This window comes from Pteropus medius, unplaced genomic scaffold (assembly GCF_902729225.1).
Source record: "Pteropus medius unplaced genomic scaffold, Ma_sr-lr_union100, whole genome shotgun sequence".
Lineage (NCBI taxonomy): Eukaryota > Metazoa > Chordata > Mammalia > Chiroptera > Pteropodidae > Pteropus > Pteropus medius.
In genome coordinates, this window is record NW_024340699.1 from 13,389,696 (window position 1) to 13,413,934 (window position 24,239).

Genomic DNA, 24,239 nt, shown 5'->3' on the forward strand with positions numbered 1-24,239 from the left:
TAGGAACAAATTTCTGATATACACAAAAAGAATGAATCTCAGAAGCATGCTGAGGGGAAGAGTACATACCACATGATTCTTTTAACATGGAGTTCTAGAACAGGCAAAATGAACTCATGAAAAAGATAACACGGTTGTTGCCTTTGGGAGTGGGAGCACAGATCGAGTGGGAAGAGGCGTGAGAAATTCCTGGGGTCAGAGTCATGTTTTATGTCCCAACAGTGTTTTGCAGCACACAGGTATAGATACATGTCAAAACTCAGTGAATGGTTGATTTAAGATCTGTGCATTTCGTCTACAGCCATGCCACCCTGAACAAGCCCGATCCCGTCTGATCTCGGAAGCTCAGCAGGGTCGGGTCTGGTTAGTACTTGGATGGGAGACCACGTAGGAAGACCAGGTGCTGTAGGCTTAAAAAGTAAATAAATAAATAAGGGATCGTACGCAGACAAAGTCCTTGCAATCTGTGAGGTCAACCAAGGGTGCCTCACCTTCAAAAAAAAAAAAATCTGTGCATTTCACTGAAAGTTCTTAACTAAAAATGTGAACTATAAACAAGTATAATTAATTATATGTATGCTGAAATGCTTAAAGGTGAAATGTACTGATTTCTTTAACTTTGAAATGCATCAAAAAATTATATGGACTGTCAAATGGATAAATGGACAGGTATGTCATAAAGTAAGTACAGTAAAATGTTAATTGTAGAATTTAGATGGATATATAGATGTTCATTGGACATTCCTTTCAGCTTTTCTGAATGTTCTTACTTTACTCACCCACTTCATTGACAGTTTGGCTGTGAGTAGAATTCTTGGTTGAGAATCATTTTTCTTCAGAATCTTAAAGGCACTGCTCTACCAGGGTAACTACTGGCAAAGCTGAAGCCATCCACTTCCTGTTTCCTTATGGCCTGCGTTTTCTCTGGGAGCTTGTGGGATCTTATCTGTGCCCACTGTCCTGTCCTATGGTTTCACGGTGTTGTGCTCAGGGACAGTCCGTTTTCCTTCACTGGGCTGGCATTTTCCTTCAGTGAATGACCCTTCAGTAATGGGGAATTTCCTTGAACATTTTTGTGGATGTTTTCCTCCTTTGCTTTGTTTTTTTTTGTTGTTGTTCCTTCTGTATTACAGGATATTATTAGGATGGTTGGGCCTCCCGGGCTGGTTCCATAATGTTCTCACCATTTTATATTTTCTCTGTCCATGTCTTCTGAGATTTCTCCAACTTGATGTTTCAAGCTTTCTGTTCAGTTTTTGCTGTTAGCTTGCTTTTCTGAGTTCTTTTTTTTTTAATCATCTGAATTTTTTTTTCTAATTTCATGATGAATTATCTGAAGTTATTAACAGCCTTTAAAAAAAAAGTTTCCTTCTCTCTGTTGTTTTGGTGTTTCTCAAATTTCTTTCTTTTGATTTCTAGCTTCCATTCTGGAATTTTTCCTCGTATATCTTTCCCATGATTCTCTGTCGCTGATCGGAAGTGGGAACTAAGAGTTCATGGGATGCGCTAAGGTGTGGGGCTTCCTGGAGACACCGTCCCATGCTGATGTCTGCTCCGCAGAGAAGAGCCCTCCACTCTGTCCTCCTCTGAAGTAAACTGTCAGCTGGAGCCACGGAGGGGCTGAGAGAGGGTCAAGATTCACCGTAGGCTACTAAATCTTTGTTCTGTTTTCCAGGCCCTGTGCCTGGAGTCCCCACCACCCCCACCACCATCCAAACACTCTCTGGTTTCCTCTCTAGAGAGGAATCTCTAGTCTTTCATAGGGGAAGGGGAAAGTGGCCACCTTGCCAGTAGATGGTAGACTGCCTGCTTCTGCTTCTCGGCTTTCGCCCCATTTTCCTTACCCTACTCTCCCTTCATCCCCAGTTCCATAGGTGCTGGTGCTGCCAGTCCCCAGCCCTCTGGTGATTCTCCGGTGTAGATCTGATGTGATTAGCTTTTCCCACAGCTCGTCAGTTGAAATCAGTTTCAACCTGTCTGTCCCCTCATTCCAGCTTCCATATCTCTCGTCTTCTCTATACTTTCTGTTCTAGGATTATGGGGTTTTTTTAAATCCCTTTTCTGAAGTCCTAGTGGTGCTTTGGGTACAAGTATAATTAGGTGTTTGCATGTAATCCATCATGTTAACCTGGAAATGAATACTGTATGTTCATTTGCCTGTTGAACATCTCCCCCACTAGAATGTAGGCTCCCCGATGGCAGGGATCTATCTACTTTGTTCACTTCGCACTTCCAACACCTAGACAATAACTAGAACAGAAGAAATAATCGACCTTGAATTAGGGACCTGAATTGGATATATAATCACATACATAAGAGACACGTGAGAAATAACTATGTAGCATGTTCAGAAGTACACGCGGTCTAATATCTGCTCTATGTTTTAACTTTTTTGGACTTTTTGTTGCCATGGTGAACATTACAAATAGACACTCAAAACCAAACTTGGGCAAGTTTTAAATTAACTCAGTTTTAGATTAAAGCTAATTTTCATATGTGGGTTATACAACAGTTTTATTTTACAGTCACAGTCCAAACTCTAATATGGTGGACTTTCACTTTCTCAGTCTAGAGAAATGATCTGAATGTGGCTGTTCACAGATTGGCTCAAAAACTCACGTCGTGCCAGAGTAAAGTCCACAGTCAAGGCAGTCTGCAATCCAGCCGTGATTACCTCCACATTCTAGACCTGGAGCAACTCAGGCGCCTGGCTCCCTCTGTTACATCGGAGGATGGCCCTCAGCCTCTGACTGTCAGGACTTTGTTCTTTCTGTACGAAACGCTTTTCTTCTTACTCCATTAAGACCCACCAAAAATTCTACCCAGGCCCATCCTTCAACTCCCATCTCTTTGATGAAAGCCTTATTAGTGTGAATATAGTTTGTGGCCTCCTGATAAGCACCATATTTGCACCCTAATCACAGTACTAAGCACGGTGAGTCTGGTACGAAGCACTTATGTCCCTATCTGGTTCATTTACTATCAGGCCATAAAGCAATGGCAGCATTCGAATATTTGTGCAGTTGAATTAAATTAATGACCTGAGGCTCCAGCCTTTTATTTGTTTCCAGTCTGAAGACATGGAGGTAATTATACTTAGTAGTTTAGGTTTGTCATAGAGTCACCGGAAATTATCATCAGCAAAGGGGACACTGTTGCTCTTGACATTTCACCTCCTTTTCAAGGGAGATCTTTATGAATAGAGCAACAAGGACACGTCCTTTGCCCTGGGAACATGTTTATTTTGGGAAAAAAAAAATTACAACACAAAAATGCTTAAAAAAACTTGTGTAGAAAAGGTCTGATTGCAAAAAACCTGTTATATACTGAGCAACAGAGTGAGATATACGTAGAGGAGGCCTAAAAGGTGAAATCATCATTGGAAGTCGACTCCCCTGAAGGTTGGGGCAGGGGGGACAATGCAACAACATGTATTAAAGCTTCAAAAACATTCATCCCCATTAACCCAGTACTCCGTTTTGGAAAACTTAGTCTAAAGAAATACAACTATAAAGATTCTTGCACAAACATGTTCATCCCAGCATTGTTTGTCAAATAGGGACAACTCAACTGCCCAATAAGAGGAATGGTTAAAGTACTGTGCATAAAAGAAGTACTAGTAAGCAGCCATTAAACATGTTCTCATAATGATTCAGTAGGGCTTCACAACGCCGTTTTAAACGTGTTCGTTATGTGTACAAAGAAGTCACTGGGCAGTATACCAAAATGTTGGCACTTGAATGGTCCCCTAACAGGACTTTATCTCCAGAACTTGTTACAAAGCGACGAGATAAATTCTGAGATGCTCAAAATTAAATGATAGCGGGCTGGAGAGTGAGTGAGCGACAGAAAGAGAGAGATGGAGGGACGGAGAGAGAGAAGCAGGGAGAGAAACAGCCTATCAATAGCTGGGGGCCAGCTAACGAGACTGCTCACATTCCCCGGCGTAGGCTGGAACTTTGAATTAACTTCCAGGTAGCTATTTCCTCGGTTATCTAAAAAAGATAACAGCCCGGCGCCAACCAACCCCAGGCACCTCCACTTCTTGTTTACCTACGAACTTTCTAGACTGTTGTCCACCGCGACCCAGAGGAGCAAACGCCTGCTCCTTGCGGACTCGGCGCCTGTCCCAGCACTAGCCCCGCTTCGCCTTCTCCCACCAGCTGCCTCTGCAGCCAGTGTAAATTCACCACGACCTGCATCTTTCCCCCGCAAACTTTCCATAAAAGCGCCGATCACCGCCAGCACAGGGGACACGGTGGACACGGGACACGTCGCTCAACCCACCAGGAGCTGCTACGGATCGTTTGGGGCCTGGTCTGCTCTCTCGCCAGCAACCCTTTTAAAGAGACTTCCAGCCGTGGAAGTTAAATTAACATTTCTGTTCCACACAACCAGGGGGGCAGAGTAAGTGCTCGACGCGCTGAGAAAAACAGAAAATGCACGCGCAAAGGAAGAAAGCACATTTGGGGCTGAATATACCTCGGTTACTGTGCTTAACGGTGCTGCGTGGGGTCTTCTTTAGAGTTTTGGGTTCCGAATTTTCTAGAAAGGCCTCGTCCTCACATAAGTTACGGTCACCACACAGAAAGGCCGGGTCACCACCCTGCTGCGGGCCTCGGACAGGCGCTGCTTGGGGCCCGGGACGCGAAGCTGCTCTCGAGGACGAATCCCGCAGGCCCGGCGGGGACCGCGTCGTCGGCGCGCGAACATGGCGGCCGGCGCGTCTCGTCTCCCGCCGTCTGCCGCCGCGCGCACAGGCCGGAGCTGAGCGTTCCCGAGCGTTCCCGAGCGTCCCCGAGCGCGCCCGAAGCCAAGAGGAGCCGGGAGCGCGCGGGCCGGAGCCGAGCGTTCCCGAGCGTCCCCGAGCGCGCCCGAAGCCAAGAGGAGCCGGGAGCGCGCGGGCCGGAGCCGAGCGTTCCCGAGCGTTCCCGAGCGCGCCCGAAGCCAAGAGGAGCCGGGAGCGCGCGAGCGGGAGCGCCCCGCCCCGATCCTGGGAGCGGCGGCGCCGGCGCGGGGGAGGGGCGGCCGGATGTGAGTGGAGCGGCCATTTCCTGTTTCTCTGCAGTTTTCCCCAGCTTTGGGTGGTGGCCGCTGCTGGGCTTCGGCTGCCCGTTGGCGGAGGGCGAGGCGGTGTGGACAGCGGCCCCGGCACCCCGCGCACCGCCGCCCGCAGCCGCGCGCCCGCCTCCGCGCCCGGAGCCCGCCGCTTCTCGCCTCAGCGCCCGGCCGCGCCGCCGCGGCCCAGCGAGCGGCCCAGATGCAGGCCATCAAGTGTGTGGTGGTGGGAGACGGGTGAGTGCCGGGCCGGGCAGGGCCGGGCCGGGCGGCGGGCGCGCCTGGGGGCCGGGCCGCCTCCCCGGGCGCGGCGGGGGCGCGGGCCGCCGGCCTCCGGGACGCGGCGGCGGCGCGGGCCTGGCGCCGGCGTTTGCTCCCTGGCCGGTGGGGGAGGGAATCGCCGACGGCGGCGGGAGGGAAAAGTGAACTCCACCCTCCGCTTTCTCCCCGCGCCCGCGGGCCGCCGGGCCGGACTCACCCGCGCCGCCGCCCCCCTCGTTCGCCGGTGGCTTCCGTGGGCGCAGAGTCGCCTGTCTCAGAAAGGGACCGTGTCTTGGCTTTATTTAACCCCTCGAGCCCCATCGAGAGCTCCGTGCGTCCCGGCGGAGAGGTCGGTTGTAATTGACGAGAATGTGCCCTGAACTGATTGATGATGTGCCTACCAGGGGTGTCGTCCACTGGTACTTCGCCACTGGTGGGGTTTTAAAAATGGTTATTTTTGCTCCTTCCGTGGAGAAACTTTTAAGATTCTAGTTGCGAGGTGCTGGGTGCGATCAAGAGGGTTCTTTTCTCTGAGTGTGGTGTGGTCATTAAAAAAAGAAACCGGCCATCGCTGCTTGCGTTAGGTGTGGGGTGTCGCAGAACAGGCTCCCGGAGCCGAGTGGCTCTCTGTGACTCAAGGCGTTTCTTTTTATTACCGCCTTTAGTGGTTACAGGCCCCAGAGGAAGACAAGACTTGTCTTATGCAGTTTCTTTCTCCCAAAGAAACAAGAATCTCAGTGTAATCCGAGCAAAATTGTGAGTCTCAGCATTGCTCGAGTAGTTAACCCGGAAGCTCCAAGAATTACTACCAGTTTCATCAAACTCAGAATGCAACTGGCACACTTGTTTCAGTGGTGTAAAGTCAGAGGAAGAGTTCTGGCATCACTGTTTCCTTGTGATTAATATTCCCCAAACTTGTCATTAGAACTCGTTGCTTTTATGCCTCTCAAATGACTTTATGAATTCTCAGCTTATTTTGATCATTGTTAAATTAGACATTTGAAATTGTTTCTATAACTTAAAAAAAGGGCGAATTGCTGACAATTCAGTACTTAACCATAGTATGTAATATTCCTATTTGAAAATTTCTAAAACTAAAACATAAGCACAGCAGAAATATTTAGTTTCTTTAAACAGAAAATGGACCTCTACCGTTTGTGTTGGCTTGTTTACCCAGTCTCCATACTTGTTCAATGCCTGCTATGGGATCTGGATCCTTCCTCATGGGGAAACCCAGAGCATATCACTCACCCCGCAAGATGAGAGTGGCAAAGGGAAGTACGGAGAGTTAAACGGGATGCTGGATGTGAAGTGCCTCGCAGGTGCCTGGCCCTACCAAGTACTTTTTTAAGTGCCAGCTGTCAGTATTATTGCTGCTTCTATTTCTCTCAAGCACTGCTAGGCTCTGTGAAGGGAGTATTAGGCATAAAACACACTTCCTGGCCTTGAGTTTGTTAATGCTGTTTTTGACATTGATATTGACTGAGGCTGAGATATTAGAAGTGAAATGTACCTTTACAAAAAGTTTTCAGCTCTTCTATTTCAAATAACGGACAATATGTAACATTCAGTACAAAACTTAATTTTCCATACCAAAAATATTTTTCTGCTTTCACCCAAATAAAATATATTCCTGGTGATACAGTAGGAATGTTCTTTTATTACAAATTTGTTGGAGCTGTTAAGTGTGAGTCTAAATTTTGGCGGGGGGTTGTCTAACGAGTCACTTAATGTTGTGTGGAATTGCAGGCAATTAAAGGCAGTTAAAGCCGAGAAGGAAATTGGAAGCTTCCTCATTTTAAAAATATTCCTGGGAATTATGGTTAAAAGCTGTGCGGTAACTATGTTATATAGCTGGGGCCCATTAGCCCATATTCCTCTAATGGATTATTTCCTATTTTGTGATTTAACTTCCATTGAGTATAAAATGAGATAAAATTTGATAACTTTTTTATTCTAAGTCTTTCCTGAACACAGAGTCTGTCACTGTTGTTTGGGGGACCTCTGCCCCAAGATTTTCTGTCAGCTTTACTTAGGTAAGACAGCATCTCACTTTCCAGTATTTGTAAACCATTTTTACCAGTGTTTTGGCTTTGGTTTACTAGAAGGCTGGGAGTGAATGACTTAAAACCGTAATTTCACTCATTATACAAACTGGTGTCTCTATTGGGCTACTGGTCCCTTCAGCCCAGTATCTAATTTAGATATTGTTGTCCAGGAATTTCTTTAGTTGAGCATGATAAATGCCTTCCATCTTCATGGGAACGTATATGTGCCAGTCTCCACTCTCCTTGCATACTCATGCACCCTTGCGTGATACATGAGTTTCCCTAAGCTTCATGAATCGTCTTTGCGTATTTTTGTCTTGAGGCACAAGTTTCCACATTTTGTAAAGGTGTTTGAATTCTGCACTGGCTTCCAAACGTAGGTTTAGTATTTGACTCTGATTTTGGTTGGTAAAATTATATATACATAGTGCTTTTTAAAATTTTTCAAATGATAAGCCCAGTAAAAGTTTGGGATGTCTTAGTGCTGAAGGATCAGAAATCCATTTTAGAAACCTTAAATCCACCTTTTACGATGTCTTTTGCTTTAGTCATCTAATGTCTTAGTACTTTTAGGGCTTAGCACTCTGCATCACCAAGTGGCTCTGTCTTACCATGGGGGTCTTCTTAGAAAGGAGCTGTTTTATCAGGAATCCTGCTACGGATTCCTGATTGGCAGTTACGAGATGCCATCAGAAGGAATATTTTTCCTCCAACATCTTATGAAAGATTTGAAACATATAGAAAAGTTGAAAGAATCATGCAGGGAACACATATACCTACCACTTGGATTTTGTAATCAACATTTTGCTCTATCCGTTTATCATATATATCTTCCCATTATCAGAGGGGATATTTTAACAGGAGTTAATAGGGTTGATTTTGAAGGAGAAGGAAGATGATATACAGGTAGATATAAATTCTTGTTTTGAACTCTATCTCCAGCTGATTCAAGTTATCAGCTGCCCCCAGGTTAGGCTTATTCTAGAAGGGTGGTCTAGAGTAAAGGCTACTGAATTCATGCTCAACTCTAGTATGGATACTATCTTTGTTCTAGAAACTACACAGAATCTGAATTTTTCAAAGCCTCCAATTGTGATAAGAGGGGGCTTTCTATAAGTTAGTTGTGCTTTCTTCTGTTTGTAGCAAAACCTCAGAATTTCAGATTGGATTTTTTATTTTTGTAGCATGAAACTAACCTGTTCATCTATTTTCTGAACACATTCTCTGCATAGTTAAGCATATGCTGAAGACATACTGTTAAGGTTCCCACACCTCTTTCTCAGTGTAAATTGAGGACTTTCATTCAAGGTCTTTTTAAAAATTTTGAGTTCCTGGATCTTTTCTTTTTTTTTTTTTAACCTAAGGACATCACGAATGTTTCTAGAGTAATTGTTTTTTTGTTTTGTTTTTTGTTTCGTTTTTAGTTTTGGTTTATAGATTTCAAGAATTAACACTGAAAATTACCAAAAAAATTTTAAGTAAAAAGTTTCCTTAGATTTCTAATGGAAAAATGAAGAACATAATAGGAACGTAAGGTATTGGCTTTAATCTTGGGCATTTCTACTCGGTAGAGCAGAGGCACAGGTCGGTTAAAGAAAATGTGCTCACGCGAACTTCCTTCCAGTGGGCTCATGTTCTAGTTACAGCATCTTTCAGAGGTCAAAAAGAGGTTGAACTGAACAGTTAAATATATAAAATTGGAAATTCCAAAGCAAATAGTAACTTCCAGAAATTCTGCAGCAGCATCAGTCCAGTCCGTGACCAAATACGGTTCCTTTCTTGTGGGGAGAAGCTATGACTTTGCCTAGAGCCGATGTTGACTTTGGCCGCTGGCGTTTATTTGTGGAGTGTGTTTAAAAGGAGTGGATAAATACACCACTAATGGGAGGTAGATAACCTTTTCTTTTTCTTTGTATCTGTTTTAAAAATTAAGTAAATATTTAAATCAAAGGTTGGACATGTACTCATTTAAAAAGTTACAATTTTGTAATTTAATAATTTTATTATAGAACACAGATTTATAGCAAAAGATTGGTAATAAAATTTCAGTTGCTATCAGGCCTTGTCTTTACTTTGAATTTCCTTATAGTTAAACCTTTCAAAAGATAATGCCTCAGCTGAGGGTGAAGTTTTAGGAAAAGAAATTTTAGGGTGTTTAAGACACTGTTGGTCATATTTATAGTAATGGCTTTGTTCCTTCTATCCATAGAAGGGCAGGATCTTAAAGGAAGTGCTACTGCATTTTAACATAAAAGTTAAAATCATTCTAGCCGCTTTTCCTGGACATTAAGTGACAATAACTATTAACATTTTTACACAACATTTATAATTTTGCAGAGATTCACTTATTCTGATCTTAGACTCAGCTCTTCCTGGGCTGCCAGCCACTACACCCAAACACCCAACCCATGCCCGGGCCATGCTTGTTCTGCTGCCAGTCTCGGTAGCTCTCGAAATGGCCCACTTCTCTTCCCCGGGAAGCCCCCTTCTTGGCCCAGGCCACCATGGCTGGCTCCTTGAACAGAGCAGCAGCTGCTGCTTCCTTATTTTCTTGCCTCAAGTCCCAGCTTCCTCGCTCAGTCTTCTTTCCACGCCTTGTCAGAGGCTTCTTCTAAAAATGCAAATCTAATGGTTTCTTGGTAACTAAAAACCTTCCGTGACTTCCCAAGTAGGATCAGGTCCCACGTCCTTAACAAGGAGAGATGACAACCTCTTCAGATTTTTCTCTGCCACTTTCCCCCCCTTTTTTTTTTGTTCAGTTATACTGGGCTTCTTTGAATTCTGGGCCTCCCCATAGCCCGTCACTTTTGCCTGGAACATTCCTTGGTAGCATGTCCCTCTCCTCATAAGTTTCAGCACATGTCACAACCTCCTCAGACCACCCCCAAGACTAGCTTAGGTCACCTTGCCATACATTTCCAGAGCGTCTTTCCTAACACTTATGTCATGACCTCATCCTTCATTTTTGAATTGAATAACTGCATGAATTTCGTGCGGTCTTTAGCACCTAGTACACGTCCTGGCGTCGTGCACAGTTTGTTGGTACACAATGAAATCGAGTTAATACTCACAGTAGGTTTGTGATGGAGTTAGTAGTTTTGTGTCTGTCTCACAGGTGAGAATACAGGAGGCATAAGAAAGTTGAAACTCACTGCAAAATCCCAACTGGCGAGTGACGGAGCTGGCCATGGGTGGGCTTCAGGCCCAGGGCACTGACTGCAGATCTTGGGCTCCTGCTCCCACAGGTTTATTTTGACATTCTAAGCCTTTAACAAAACGTATGGCCTGTGTGAGTCATCTCTGTTTAGAAAGCCTTTGGGAGTTGAAAGCTACCTCCGGTGATGTAATGTTTTACTCCGGGAGGTCTGTAGGGTGGGGAGTTCCCACTTCTGTTAAGCCCTTAGTAATGTTATGAGTGAAACAGGCAAGCAGCAAGACTGGCTGAGCCTGTGATCTGCCCTCATCGAGAAGTTTTTGCTTTAAACTTAGGAGCACAGGGAAACAGAAAAGCACCTAAATAACTTCTTTATGGTGAATCCTGATTTATAGTAGTTGAGGCTGAACGATGAAATCTTACAGCTCAGAACTCCAGTGTATCACGGTAACCTTGGTAGGCCGGCGGGGCGGCAGCGATATGCCTGCCCCTGTGAGTAAGGAGTGCGTTTGGTGAGCCATTAGGAGGCCAGGGACATGGGCTCTAGAACCCCCGAAGTCACCCTCTGAACGCTGGAAAATTTGGAGACTTTTTTGGCCAATGGTGCAGTAATCTTAATTTTTAGGGGATGTTCCTTTGCGGAAAAATGGAAGTGGTTGGGAGACTCCCACCCCCACTCCGACTTCTGCCTGACTGTGCACAGTGCGGTTTCCAGGCACGCAGGAGGCCCCGGTCCCCGGCCGGGTTCTACCGGGTTCTGCGTGGTTCTCTCACTCTCTCCTCTTTGCAGTGGTCCGGGAAGTTTACTCCAACGTCCCTGAGCCATTAGTTAGCATGTCTGTATTATATTGTGTGTGCTGCTCTGAAAGCTTGTGGCGGTATGTGAGGGGCGGGCTGGGGAGGTGGCCAGGAATTAAAGCGAGACTAGTTCCGTACTAGTTCCGTGCGGTGGCTGTGACTAAGCGCCCTGTAACAGCCGGTGCCGACTGCCCGAGGGTTGACAGGGGGGGAAGTGGTGGGGTTTGAGCTGCCGCTCAGCCAGGCAGCAGAATCCATTCCTGAGCAACACAGTGGAAGTTGCACAGGAAAGCGCGTTTGCATGAGTGTTTATCGAAGTGAGTTGGGGGTGGAATCGAAGATTCTTGGATGAAAGAGTTCTGCAGATGGTCACAGAAAACACTTTCAGTTTTAAAGTGTTGTTCCTCTTGAACTTTGTGCTTATTTAATAACTATTTCTTGGCTGTTAGTGCTCATATTACATACCTAAACAGAATGGGAAGGCTCCTGACTCTGCCTTTATGAGAAATTCTCATTTGTTTCCTTTAAACCTCAGGATAAAAATATACTAGTAGTGTTAAAAGGTTATAGAGTTTCTTTAAATGCTAAGTACTTGGTGTATACTCCTTGATTTTTCTATAAATTATTTTAATGATGAAAACTAGGATCACATTCATGTCGACTAAGCAGCTTACACTTTTTTTCCTCTCTCTTCAGAGCTGTAGGTAAAACTTGCCTACTGATCAGTTACACGACCAATGCGTTTCCTGGAGAATATATCCCCACCGTGTAAGTATCTTGAATTAAACTGGAAATTAACTTGTCTGTGTTGAGTTTTTGGACACCTTTGACCTTTGCTTTTCTATAAAGTCATTCTTCATCCTTACGTGAACACATGTGGTTGATTTTCTTCTCAAACACTCACTCACCAGAGTCTAGTTATAAGGTATGTGGGCTTTTAAAAAAAAATTTAAAGTTTCCACATAGTGATGAAACAGCTTTCCTCATTGATTTTTAGACATTCAGGAAACAAAATGCAGTTAAACTAATTCCAGAGACTGGATATTGTAGGTGTTGGGTCAGTTTGGCTTTCTGGACCGTGTGCGTGAAGAACGATCAAGGAACTGGGGCATGTTTGAACTGGCCTTTTCCGGCAGGTAGTCTGGTTACACGTCACTGTTGCGTTCTGGGGCTTTGGATTGAAACCAGGGTGTCTGTGTTGCGGCGGGCAGGCATGTAGGAGGCCGGGATTGAGCTGCTTGCTCCCCCGTGGCAGCAGAGTTGGGTGGAGATGGAAAAGTGCTTTTCCGATGATGGGGTTGCTGGGGAGCCCCGTGGGGCCAGCTGAGTCTGAGCACATCGCCCTGTGGCCCTGCTGAGCTCTGCCCTCGTGGCTGCCGGCCCACTAGACAGGAGACACCTCAGCTCCCCCATCCCCACGCTCACTGTCCCAGGCTCAGCTCTCACGCTTACCTGCTCCCTGAAGTGTCCTATGCATATTTGAATGTAAGTGGAATCCACTGTCCATGCTGTCCTGAATTTATGGTGGGGACTTCCCTTATCTACATGTGTAGATAGCTAAGTCACAGCTGTTAATGACTTTGAGCTACTGTAGTTAATATAACTTTTGGTCATTTAGGCCTTGTTTTCCCGTTGGCATTACAAACAGTGCTGTGTTGAACATCCTTCATGCATCTTTGTGCACATGTGATAGAAGTGGAATTGTGCCAAATCAAAAGGAATGAATGTTTTTAATTTTGACGGACACTACCCATTTGCTGTCTCAAAGGCTATCATTTGGACCAGCTGTGACTAAAACAGCCCCTTTTAATACATGCTGTGGCCACAGGAATTGAACAGTTACCTCATCATTTGCATTTCTGATCATTAGTGAGGTTTATACCTTCTGAATGTTTACTGCCCACTTATAGTCTTGCCTGTTGAAACTCTGCCTTTCTACTGAAAATTTTTCTCGTAGAAATTTTGCATATAAAAAATATTAATCCTTCTGTCATTTGTCTTTGAACTTTGTTATAGTGTCTTCTTTAAATGTGCCTCTCTCCCCTTTCCTCGAGTTTTATGTCTCACTGAGGAAGACCATTACAACTTCAGTGATGCAAAAATATTCTCTAATAATTTTTCTGGGATTTTTGTGGTTAAAGTTTTTATCTTTGATTCATTTAGAATTTATTTTTTGATACAGTATGTAGCAGACACCTGATTTTTTTTTCCCAGATGGAAAAAAAAGAGTCACCGTACCATTTATTGAATAATCTATCCTTTCTCGGGGAGGCAGAATTACAACACATCAGACCTTTCCCTTAAGGAAGCTAGTTTGCTCATCAAGTTCTATGAACGACATTGGACCCTTAATCAGACCTTGGCTTTGCTGTCCCACTGTAGTAAGATCTACGTTTTAGTCTTCAGAGTATGTAAAAATGAATTCCGGAGTTTTATTTTCAAGGCTGACGTATTATGTTCTGTTTGGTACTTGCCTAGTTTGAATTGCAATGCCAGATTTTCTTTTTAATGAACTACTCTGTGAAACTCATGGTAATTTTTAATGCCAGCTTTATTTTCCCCTTGTCAGCCCATAGGCTTTTCTAGGCTGCTTCTTATGGTTAACTAATTTGTGTATAGCACCTTCAAATTAATTTAATTATACATGTAATCGGGCACCTCCACTCTGAAAGTGTTACATGATAGCTTCCCAGAGCCATTCATTGCACTTCGGTTGCTGGCGTGGATGACCAAGGCCTGACTAATTACCACCCTCCACTCAGGTGGGCGTTGTGGACATACAGCTCCAGTGCTGTGCCATCTTGTTGACAATGAGTCAGACGCGTCTGTGCAAAACTCAAGTGGGATTTGAAAGGGGGACTAATTTTATACTTTATTTCTTCCTGGGGAGGAAAATCATCTTGTTCTCTTTATTAGAGGCAAAGCTTTTGAATTGCCGACAGCAGTTTTTTCTAGTTAAACTTAGTAGCTTTCTTGTATTTCTCGCATTTTTCTCAAGCTGTGAGTTGTTTCCCCTCACACTCCACCCGGTTTTCCCTCCACTTCTTAGCTCATAAGGCTGCTGCTCATGTCTGCTGGCCTGGTGGCCCCAGGCCCTCTGCTGGCCTTTCCAGCACCAAGCACCACCTTCTCTGGGTCCCCGGCTAGGACAGCGACTCAGGTCCTGGACCTGTGCCTTACACTCCAGGGCTAAAGACTAACCATTTTTCCTCCGTTCTGCAGCTTCGACAACTATTCTGCCAATGTTATGGTAGATGGAAAACCGGTGAATCTGGGCTTGTGGGACACGGCTGGACAAGAAGATTACGACAGATTACGTCCCCTCTCCTATCCACAGACAGTAAGGCTCATGACTGATGTTTGCCGTGTCCTTTAGAATGTGCAGTTCCTGAATGTTTAATTATTGCATAGCGCTGTGGATTTGCCTATATTGCCATTTCGGGAGTATACTGAGTAATAGCAAATAAAGTTTAAATTAGTCCAGTAGTGCATATCCCCCCAGACGCAAACCAGGTATTTGTTTGTTTTTAGTTTTTGAGCATTACCAGTTATTGAGTACTGCGCTGTGTATTTAACATTTTTTCTTTTAGTTTTAGGACATCTATATGAAATAGCTCTGCTTTGTTTTTGCAAACCAGCTTTAGCAGCAGTTAGTTTCAGGATGGTTTGCTTTGTGGCATTTTTGCATCACAGAATCAAATTAAGCAGTTTAAGATTGTGGTTTCTTTAGATCAAGTCAGTAACTCATCTTATGGGTTTAGTACTATTTTTCTATAAAATACATGCTTATTTTCTATGGCTTTGGTACCTAAATGTAGATTGAGCTTTCAGGTTTATAAAAATGTGTTCACTGTGTACAGTCAGAAAAACTTATAGATTAGTTTTGCTTTTATGTCAGCTAAATTTACCAAAGCTAATTAGAGTAATAGCTCGTGCAGAGGAGTTTAGAAGCCACTTCTCTTTAAGCAGTTGTCTTGTATCATTTGCTTGTATCGATACGTGTCTTTCCTTTTTAAAACAACTTTGGAGATTTAGTGACTAACTGACAAACACAGCATAGAGGCAGTTGAGCAAATTCCTCAGGTTCAGATCCCTGCTTTCCCTCTTGCTGGCTGCGTGGCCTTGGGAAGCTTTCTTTCTCTCTGGTCTTGACCTCTCTCTTGGTGTAGGATCGGATGAGTTAACACACGTAAGGCACATAGAACAGCGCAGGCACGCTGCAGACACTCCAGTGTCGCTGCTGTTAGGGCTCCTCCTGGCTCTGTGTGGACGTACTGACAGATCTGCAGAGCGCCTCAGTTCAGAGCCGAACCCAGATTCGGGCAAGCTGTACATCCTCTCAGCAAGCTGGGAGGCGGGGGGTTAAGGTCAGTGTCACAGGAAGACGTTTTTAAATTAACTTCCTGTGTCGTGGTGATAGTTTTAAACCTTGGAATACAGCTTTTTCCATTCAGCAATCATTGTCTTTGTTTCCTGCTGGAGGAATTGTCACATACAGTTTCTTTGAGCTGTAGGTTTTGCAGATTGTCCTTTGGGCGAATTCTGGTAACAGTGCTAAATGAAAACCCAGACTATAAAATGGGAGGTTTGAATCGCACGGTTCTCAGTTAATCTCCAGCTAAAAATTAACTGTGAGTAAGAGTTAAATCACCAAATCACCAAATGGTTCAGATTCTTCAATATGTTTAGGAAATTGTTCTGTACCTGGTGGGTGCTTAATAATTCCAAATTTTAAATGGTCTTGCAAACATTGATTGGTAGGAGTCTCCAACCCACTGGATACATCGGGAAGGGTGGGGCGTCACTCAGCCACTGCCTGTGACTCACAGGGTTGGGTGTGCCCCTTTTGTTCTGAGACAGTCACAGTAAGGCAAAGGTGACTTAGCAAGATTCCCACTTTGTGTGCTAAAGAACACACAGATGGTGACCGCCTGAATCAGGCTGCAGTGGCGAGGCCTGAAAGCCAGGTGGGTGTTGTCCTCCTAGGGCTAGGACTTGATGTTGCAGCTGTGTGCGCTGCCAGTACTGGACAGCAGAAAGGGAGTAAGACGTGACTCTTGCCCCAGGTGGCTCACCGGAGTACTGCACTGGGTGCCGGCAGGGGCGTGGGGGTGCTTGGGAGCAAAGATGGTGAGATGCAACTGGTGGCATAACTATGCCCACCTGGACTCCCCTGAGACGAGCAAGCTCTCTTGGCCCCTGAGGGGCAGGTCCCTGGCGCTGCGGTGCTGTCACCTAGAAGGTCTCCTGGTAGCCATGCAGCCCCACAGGGGGCTGGGGGAGAGGGGCAAGCCCTGGCAGTTACAGGTGGGCACGGGCACCTTGGTTTCTTACTGGCAAAGAGGAAGAAAACTCTAAACTTGGTGCTGAGCGGAGCGTGGTCTCCAGTAGTTGGCTCTTCGATCTGCAGGCCGATTTATGTGGCTCATCCATGACTGGGCTCAGACCCACTCCGGAAGGGCCAGTAGGAAGATGTCTTATCTGAGGCGTCCTTAAAAGAGACGTGTTTCCTGTGGTCATTGGATGCTGGTCATTCTCCGTTGGGTAGCTCTGTGTAGCTGAGTTACACGTTTATACCATTAGCTTCTACTTCGTTCTTCAGAGGGCAGTGAGCAAGTGGTCATGTGCAGTACAAGTTGCCCTCGAGTTATTTTTCTAAATTAAGTAATTCTTTGGGCTTTCCTGTCCTTTAATACATTATCTTTATATTCTCTTTTAAAAATATTTCGTTGTTCTGCATGTTCCTCTCGAGTTGGCGTGCTCAGAATCATGTGATGAGCGTAGCACTCAGGCCCAGCATCTCGCCTTGTGTCTGGTCGCCTGAGTTTGCCCACCTGTCCAGTATTTAGTGACGCGAGTGGGAACATCCTGGACTTGCCGAAGTCACAACGCCCGAGGCCTGCGTGTTCTGGGAGCCCCGCGCCCCGCACTCGTTCAGCCAGCCAGGACCCGGTGTGTCATGCCCGTGTGTTCATTTCCTGTGCGTGCTCTGACTCGCGAAGGGTTTTCAAGTTCCGGCCTAGATTGCTGCAACATCGGGCAAAAAGGAAACCCAGCGTTTAGCTTAGCTGCTTGGATTTCCGAAAGGTCGGGGCTTGGTTAGGTTGGCCGTTGCAGCTTCAGTGTCCCGCAGCCCAAGCTCGCAGGAAACACACCTGTGGTCAAACAAACAGAACTGGCTGGTCCTGTCCCAAGGGAGACACACTTTGGGGGCCTGTCGGTGAGAGGCGGGCTCGCGTTGGGCTATGCGGGCTCCAGGAAGCCGGGTTCCCCGGCGTGGACAGCGTAACTCTGGCTGGGCATTTTAATACGGCCCCCCTAGAAGGTGGGGTGAAGCGAGGCTAAAGCTGTGATTGGTACGGGAGGAGTCACGCACTCGGCTGACGGGCCGTTCGGTGTCGTGTAGTTTGCAGTGACCTTGTACTTGTTTGTGCTTGGACAAGGTGGTGAAGCGGTCGCTCTTCGTTTCTTCACCGTGGCCGTGGTCTCGGCGTCAGCACGGTCACACGGCGCCCTGGCCTGATGTCTGTTCCGGGAGGTGGTTTTGTTTCTCACAAACCCCCGCGGTGGCGCTGCGGGCACCAGGCCAGCTCCCAGCCCGCGGGGGCTGCTCTTCTCGCTGTCCCCAGCTCGGTTCCGCAGCAGCGCCACGCCGATGACACGCGTGCTGTTTATGCATCTGGTGCATGAAATGCCCGCATTAGAAAACCTAAGCCTGTAAGCGTAAACAGGTGGAAAGCATTTGGAAGAGAAGAAAATGAAAGCAGGAGAAACGATCGTGCTTCTGTAGTGAGGTTTCAGCTCGCGCTCCTGCTGGCAGCAGCCTCGCCTTTCTGTGCCCTGCCAGACAGGCCGGGGGCGGCAGTAAGAACTGCTGTGATTTTGACCAGTGCGTCGAGCCCTGCGCATGTCGCTTTGACTAGTGGTGGAGAACAGGCTTGTGGCACAGGGGTCTCACAGGTCCCGGAAGGCCCGCCGGAGTCGATGTGGTCAGAAGTGGCCGGGCTGTGTGAGGAGCGTGGCGTCCCCGCGCAGAGGAAAGGCGAGTGGGGGGCTGCAGCGCGCACGCTGACCTGGCAGGGAGGGAGAGCGGGGCCACGCCGCAGGTGGCCGTGCCGAGGAGTCTGAGTGTTACAGGACAGGCACACGGCGTCGGCACGGACAGCAAGGTCGGAACGATCGAATCTAGAAGACGAGTGTCAGAAGCACGAGGCTGCTGCCTTAGAGCCATTTTTAGGCCGGGGGAGGACAAAGGAAGGAGGAGGGACGGGCAGATGGTGCAGCACTGATGTAGGATGGAAAGCGCATTTCTTCATCAAAAAAGATGTCCTTAGACATTGAAAAGGGTAGAACTGATGTGGCTAGAGGATATGTCGAAGCTGTGTTTTTGTGGCCAATCCCCATGAGACCCAGTGTCATAGTGACATCTGGCATCACATCAAGGCCTTGGAAGGACAAATCTTCAAAAATAGTCCACAGATTAAACCTAGATAGTTACGGAACCTTTACCAGTCTCTTTGAATTGTAAATCAGAGACGCCTGAATGACATGGAATTATAATAATTCTGTCTGGCTCTTAAAAGAATTCCAGGGCTGTGTTGCTGGAAGAGCAAGTCTTTCCATTTTTATTGGACAAAGGAGGGAACTGAAAGCATCGTAATAAACACACTGGAAACGCTGTTCCTCCTGGGCCACCACCTCCACACCTCAGAGCTCTCCGTACAGCACACTGTTCGTGTCAGTGATGCAGGTCCCCGAACTCGGGGGAGGAGAGGACCGGCATTTCTGCACCACGGGACACTTGTCACGTTCACAGCTCCCAGCCGCGGCCCTGCTCTGGAGAGCCCGTGTCTGAGAACTCGGACAGAGATCTTGAAGGGTGTGCCCGTCACTAACGGATGCCAGTGACCGCGCATGAGCATGCCGTTGTTGAGGGAAGGGTACTTTTTTTAACACTGCCTTACTAAGCATAAGCTTCCTTGGCATGTTTTCAGCTCTGCTGGGGAGGAACCCCGTTTGCTGCCACGAGCAGCACCTGTGTTTGTCTCCCAGTGTTCACCTGACCCCCGTCTTCACCGTCACTGACCTTCGCAGGTTGGTCGATGGAGTGGTTCAGTGGCATTTGGCATCCATACACCTGTTAGATCCCCATCTGCTTTCAGCTCAGAACCTTGGGAGGGTCGAGACAGAACTCTAATGAAGAATAAGTAACAGGCTGTATTGATTTTTATTTTCCTCAGTTTCTACTAAATTCAAACAAAGTTCTCATGCATTACTAGGTTGGAGAAACGTATGGTAAGGATAAAACCTCCAGGGGCAAAGACAAGCCGATTGCCGTATGTAAAACTTTCAGTCGACTTCAGTTTCGAGCTTTATCTATTCTGTCGTTTCACGTAGTTTTCCTAGGATCTCCTGTCGAGCCTCATGTTCCTTGAGTGTTTTCTATCGAATTCACTCAAGGTTGGGGTCTCGCTTGATGAAACTGCTGTCATTAGAGCGTGACAGTTGACCTACTAGCTTGAACTGAAGCGGTTCATGAGCTGCCTTTTCCCTCCTCCCGAGTCGGGGGGCGCTTTTAGGAAGGGCCCCTCCCCGGGCTGCTGGCGCTTGGCGGGCTGGCCTAACCAGGGCTGCCAGGTTCTCCTGCCGCTGTGCTGGTGCCGCGGGCCTGTCGGGTGTGGCTGTGCGGCGCTGGAGAGCTAACCTCGCCCTGCTTCCAAATGCCACAATCAGCTCAGGTGCGAGATGGCACGGTGATTCTGGGGCAAGCTGTGCATGCGCTGGCATTTTCGGCTGTCGTGTGGGGTGTTTCCTTCCCTTACAGGTACAATGCCAGCTGCATGACTGAAAGCGTTAGCTGGGGAACTGGGTGCATTTCACAAAGTAGCGTAGCTGCCTTTTTCCAGGAAAATGTTTTATAAACTTAGCATTTTAGAAACTCTTGGGCGTTTTAACCCAGGTAAATATTGAGACTTTTTACACAATGCAGAATGGGAGGAGAACCCTGAATATTTTACTTTTAGCCGGAAATTCTTCCAGGTATTTATCTGCACCTGCTTTTTCCTTTGAGTCTGCCCTTCAGCTCCAGCTCCCCTGGGTGCAGATCTCCAGAGGCCATATGCGGGGGGGCAGGGGCTTTGACAGCAGGGAAGACGCTACTTGCGCACTCGGCCAGCCTCCGTCACGTGCTCATTTAGCAAATACATGGGCCCCGTCTGGGCCAGGGACGGCGATGGCATTTCTTTAAAAAGCAGTTTAATTGGAACCTAGTGATCATCTAGAAGTGTTTATGCTCAACACGCAGAAGAGGAGCTTAGTGAAAGGCACACCGTTTGTAGATAACGTTTTCAGAAACAGAGACCAAATTTTATGGAATACTGGCGGAGCCCCTTGACACTTGATTTTGTCCCTGTGTATAACAGACCGTTAGGTTCCCGGTGGGAGCTGGGAATGATGACAAAGAGGCCTCCCAGGGGTCCAATTTGACGTCTCCGTGGCCTCAGTAACTTCTAGCAGATTGAACTCCACTCGCCCTTCTCACACAGAGCTGGTTCTGACTTGGGAGCCATATGACATGGCCGAAGGGGGCACTGGGGAGCACACCCTCCACACAGGCTGCGGGTGCACAGTACACGCCCTTGCGCTGGCTCGTTTCCAGCAACACTTAGAGTGCATTAGGCATCGTTGGAGCGTTTTCTAAACACCCCTGTGTTTCCTTTTTGTAGGATGTATTCTTAATTTGCTTTTCTCTTGTGAGCCCTGCATCATTCGAAAATGTTCGCGCAAAGGTAAGTGGGAGGGTTTTTTAGAAAAATATTTTGTTACATGATGTCACTCTCGGGAAGAAACATTAAGAAGTATCATTTATTGATAGAAATTTTCAGTATTTAAATTGGTTTGAGTAATTTTGCTGAGGTAGATAATCGATTTTTTAAGTATATGACTTCAGTAGATAGAATTCCCAAGTTTCAGACTGATTCAGAAGTGCTGTGTTCCTTGTTAAAATTTAACAAAGCACTTTGGAGTTGGTCTAATAAAAACGACTGTTACTTTCCACTGCCGCATCTTTTACAAACTTAGTGAAAACGACACATGCGAGATGCCCTTCCAGTGTCATGCTCGTGGGGCGATGGGGCAGAGCCGAGACCTGAGTCTAGATCGTTTATTCTCATCCACGACTGCATGGAGTATTTCCCGAGATGGCCTAAGACTTGACTCGTTTTACCAAAAACAGTGGTTTAGGGGGGCACCTTTGGTCTTACAAGTAACGCCCATCCTGTAGGGTCGTAAATCTTGGGAGTCCTGCTTGCTAATGAAACGTCCATAGGTGGTCCCATGGTCCGGGAGGAACAGGAGGTCCCATGGTCCTTGAAGATGTGAATGGAAGGTGTGAGCAGGGCTGGAGAGCGGGCGCAGTTTTCTGCAGGTTGGCTGTGTAGAGATGCAGTGACTGAGGGCTGGTGGATACGTTTTGGCAACTGTGTGGATACCATTTCGGTGAAGGAAGTTTATAAAGGAGAGTATCGTAACTTTTTTCCTTTCTCTACATCTAGTGGTATCCTGAAGTGCGACACCATTGTCCCAACACTCCCATCATCCTGGTGGGGACTAAGCTTGATCTTAGGGATGATAAAGACACGATTGAGAAACTGAAAGAGAAGAAGCTGACACCTATCACCTACCCGCAGGGCTTAGCCATGGCTAAGGAGATTGGTACGCACTGCATTTTTCATGTTTGCTTTGCACGTGTTTTTATTTTCGTGACACAGGCTGGAGTCTGGTTTGGGGAGGTGGAGAGTGTTCCTTCAGCTCCTTCAGCTCGGTCTGGCTCACCTCTGGGGAGCTGGCTGAGCAAGGCCCAAAGGAGGAGGTGGGGTTAAAAGCCGCTCCACTGCGCTCGCCTGTCAGCAGGTGGCAGGGCCGGGTGGGGGGTTGGCACGCGCATTGCCACGTGTCTATAAGGGGTTGTCCCCGGCAGGTGCTGTGAAATACCTGGAATGCTCCGCTCTCACGCAGCGAGGCCTCAAGACAGTGTTCGACGAAGCCATTCGCGCCGTTCTCTGCCCGCCTCCTGTCAAGAAAAGGAAGAGAAAGTGCCTGCTGTTGTAAACATCCGGGTCCCTCTTCCCTGCTGCCCTGTCCCCTCGGAACCTTTGTACGCTTTGCTCAGAAACGATGGAGCCTTCGCACTCAATGCCAAGTTTTTGTTACAGATTAGTTTTTCCATAAAACCATTTTGAATCAATCAGTAATTTTTAGGTTTTGTTTAAAGTGTAAGAGTTCAAACTTTCACATTCTATTAAAATTTAGCCCTAAATGACACGCTTTCTTAAAGCCTTATTTTTCAAAAGCCCCTATTCTTGCTCAGATTAAGAGTTGCCAAAATACCTTGTGAATTAAACTGCATTGTTGTGCTAAGAACACTAAGCACTAAACCGTTTAAAGAACTTTGTCTTAAGAAGACGGTAGCGTCTGAAGTTAGGACAGGCAGACACTCTAACTCGTTTCCCATGCGAGCAGTGCAGCCGCCTTCATGAAATGTTGCCATTTAACTAACGCATCGCTAAGTTTCCAGGCCGTGTTCATCCCCTGCGCTGTACTGTGTGTCCTAATGGATCAGTCTTTTTGATTTTGTAGGAAGATTTTTTTAAAAATTAGTGTACTAGCTTTTACTGAAATTTTGAACAGAACTCTTCCGTGTTCCCTCTGATGAAGTCTGCGCTAGCCGTGGGTGCACTGGGGTGGAGTGTGGGAACACGTGGTGTGATCAAAGGATGAAGACAGTATTTCGACAGAATATGAAGTGATTTACACTACATTGTACACGTAATAATTAAACCGAATAAAAGTGTCACGGGTAAGATTTTAAATAGGTTAATTTCTGTCAAATGCAGCAGGTGAAGAAGTTGGTATTAATCAGTAAGTGTTTTCTTAAGCTTTTTCTTAACCCTGCAGTCCCTCCCGAAATTGGGCATTTATTCCTTTGACTGGTCATTCCCATAGTTGCTAACTTAGTGCTTTTCTTATAGAACCTTCTTAATGAGCAATATGCCTCCTTGTATTATAAAATCTTTCTTGATAATGCATTAGAAATTTTTTTGTAGATTAGAAGTGCATTCCTGTTTTCACGTTACTTTACTCCAGCTAATTAGTGCTTTCCTTAGTTTTCTAGTAACTAGGTGTAAAAATCATGTGTTGCATCTTTACAGTTTTTAAAATATTTTAGATATTCTTAAACTATGAACTTCGTAACATCACTGTCTTGCCAGATCACCAACACTATACCTTGACCAATGCCGACCCCTCTGCCTCCGCCACGTGGACACACTTCCTGTTGCCCTGCCTAACAGTGTTCCTTTGGGTCTGTGAGGGGCTGTACACCCCATGCTCGTGGTAACGAAGTTCTGTAAACTCAGCCACTGGCAAGAATACAAGGTTGGACCTTTCAACCACTAGAACAAAATTTTTTAAATTGACAGTTGCAGAATTGTGGAGTGTTTTTACATTGATCTTTTGCTAATGCAATTAGCAGTATGTTTTGCATGTATGACTTAATAAATCCTTGAATCACACAACTGGTGATACTTGAATTCTTGAGAGGTTCGTGAACAGCCTCCTGCTTTTGCCCCACTTCAAAATCCTGGGTTGTTGATATTCATTTTCAGTGTTTTCATTGCTGGGGGGACAGGGAGCGGGTGGCCCTCCCAGGGGGAAGAAGATGGATGAATCAGCCGACAGTGCCTGGTATTTGGTTTTGGACCTATTGAACGTTGGTGAGATACTCATGTGATGTCCATCGTGGGGCGTGTGTGTGTGCACACGCATGCACGTGCGTCTCAGGCCAGAGCTCTGGGCTGAAAATGAGATGTTGGGACTCGAGCTGGCATCTTGGTAGGGCGGAAGCTGACTGGGTGGAAGTT

At 46.4% G+C, this 24,239-nt stretch overlaps 1 protein-coding gene and 1 non-coding gene across 3 annotated transcripts; both read left to right on the forward strand.

Moving 5' to 3' along the window:
* The first annotated feature begins 293 nt into the window (after positions 1–293).
* Positions 294–412, forward strand: LOC120616816 (5S ribosomal RNA). Its single transcript, XR_005656703.1, has one exon. It is a non-coding gene; the product is annotated as a 5S ribosomal RNA (ribosomal RNA).
* A 4,634-nt stretch (positions 413–5,046) lies between these two features.
* RAC1 (Rac family small GTPase 1) lies at positions 5,047–23,891 on the forward strand. Of its 2 annotated transcripts, XM_039880227.1 has the most exons (7): positions 5,047–5,295; positions 12,016–12,087; positions 14,542–14,659; positions 19,599–19,655; positions 21,045–21,107; positions 21,873–22,032; positions 22,298–23,891. In XM_039880227.1, exons 1-7 carry the CDS (start codon positions 5,261–5,263, stop codon positions 22,426–22,428), a joined length of 636 nt encoding a protein of 211 aa, XP_039736161.1. In that variant the 5' UTR covers positions 5,047–5,260; the 3' UTR covers positions 22,429–23,891. The 2 variants fall into 2 exon arrangements, with proteins under 2 accessions (XP_039736161.1, XP_039736171.1); XM_039880237.1 differs by lacking the exon at positions 19,599–19,655 and having other exon boundaries at positions 5,052–5,295.
* Positions 23,892–24,239: the final 348 nt, after the last annotated feature.

Excerpts from the sequence above, each read along its gene's own strand:
- RAC1 (XM_039880227.1), top strand. The coding sequence starts at position 5,261 with ATGCAGGCCATCAAGTGTGTGGTGGTGGGAGACGG. Across the intron at positions 12,088-14,541 it reads GGAGAATATATCCCCACCGT|CTTCGACAACTATTCTGCCA; the intron begins GTAAGTATCTTG and ends TCCGTTCTGCAG. Across the intron at positions 19,656-21,044 it reads GCAAAGACAAGCCGATTGCC|GATGTATTCTTAATTTGCTT; the intron begins GTATGTAAAACT and ends TCCTTTTTGTAG.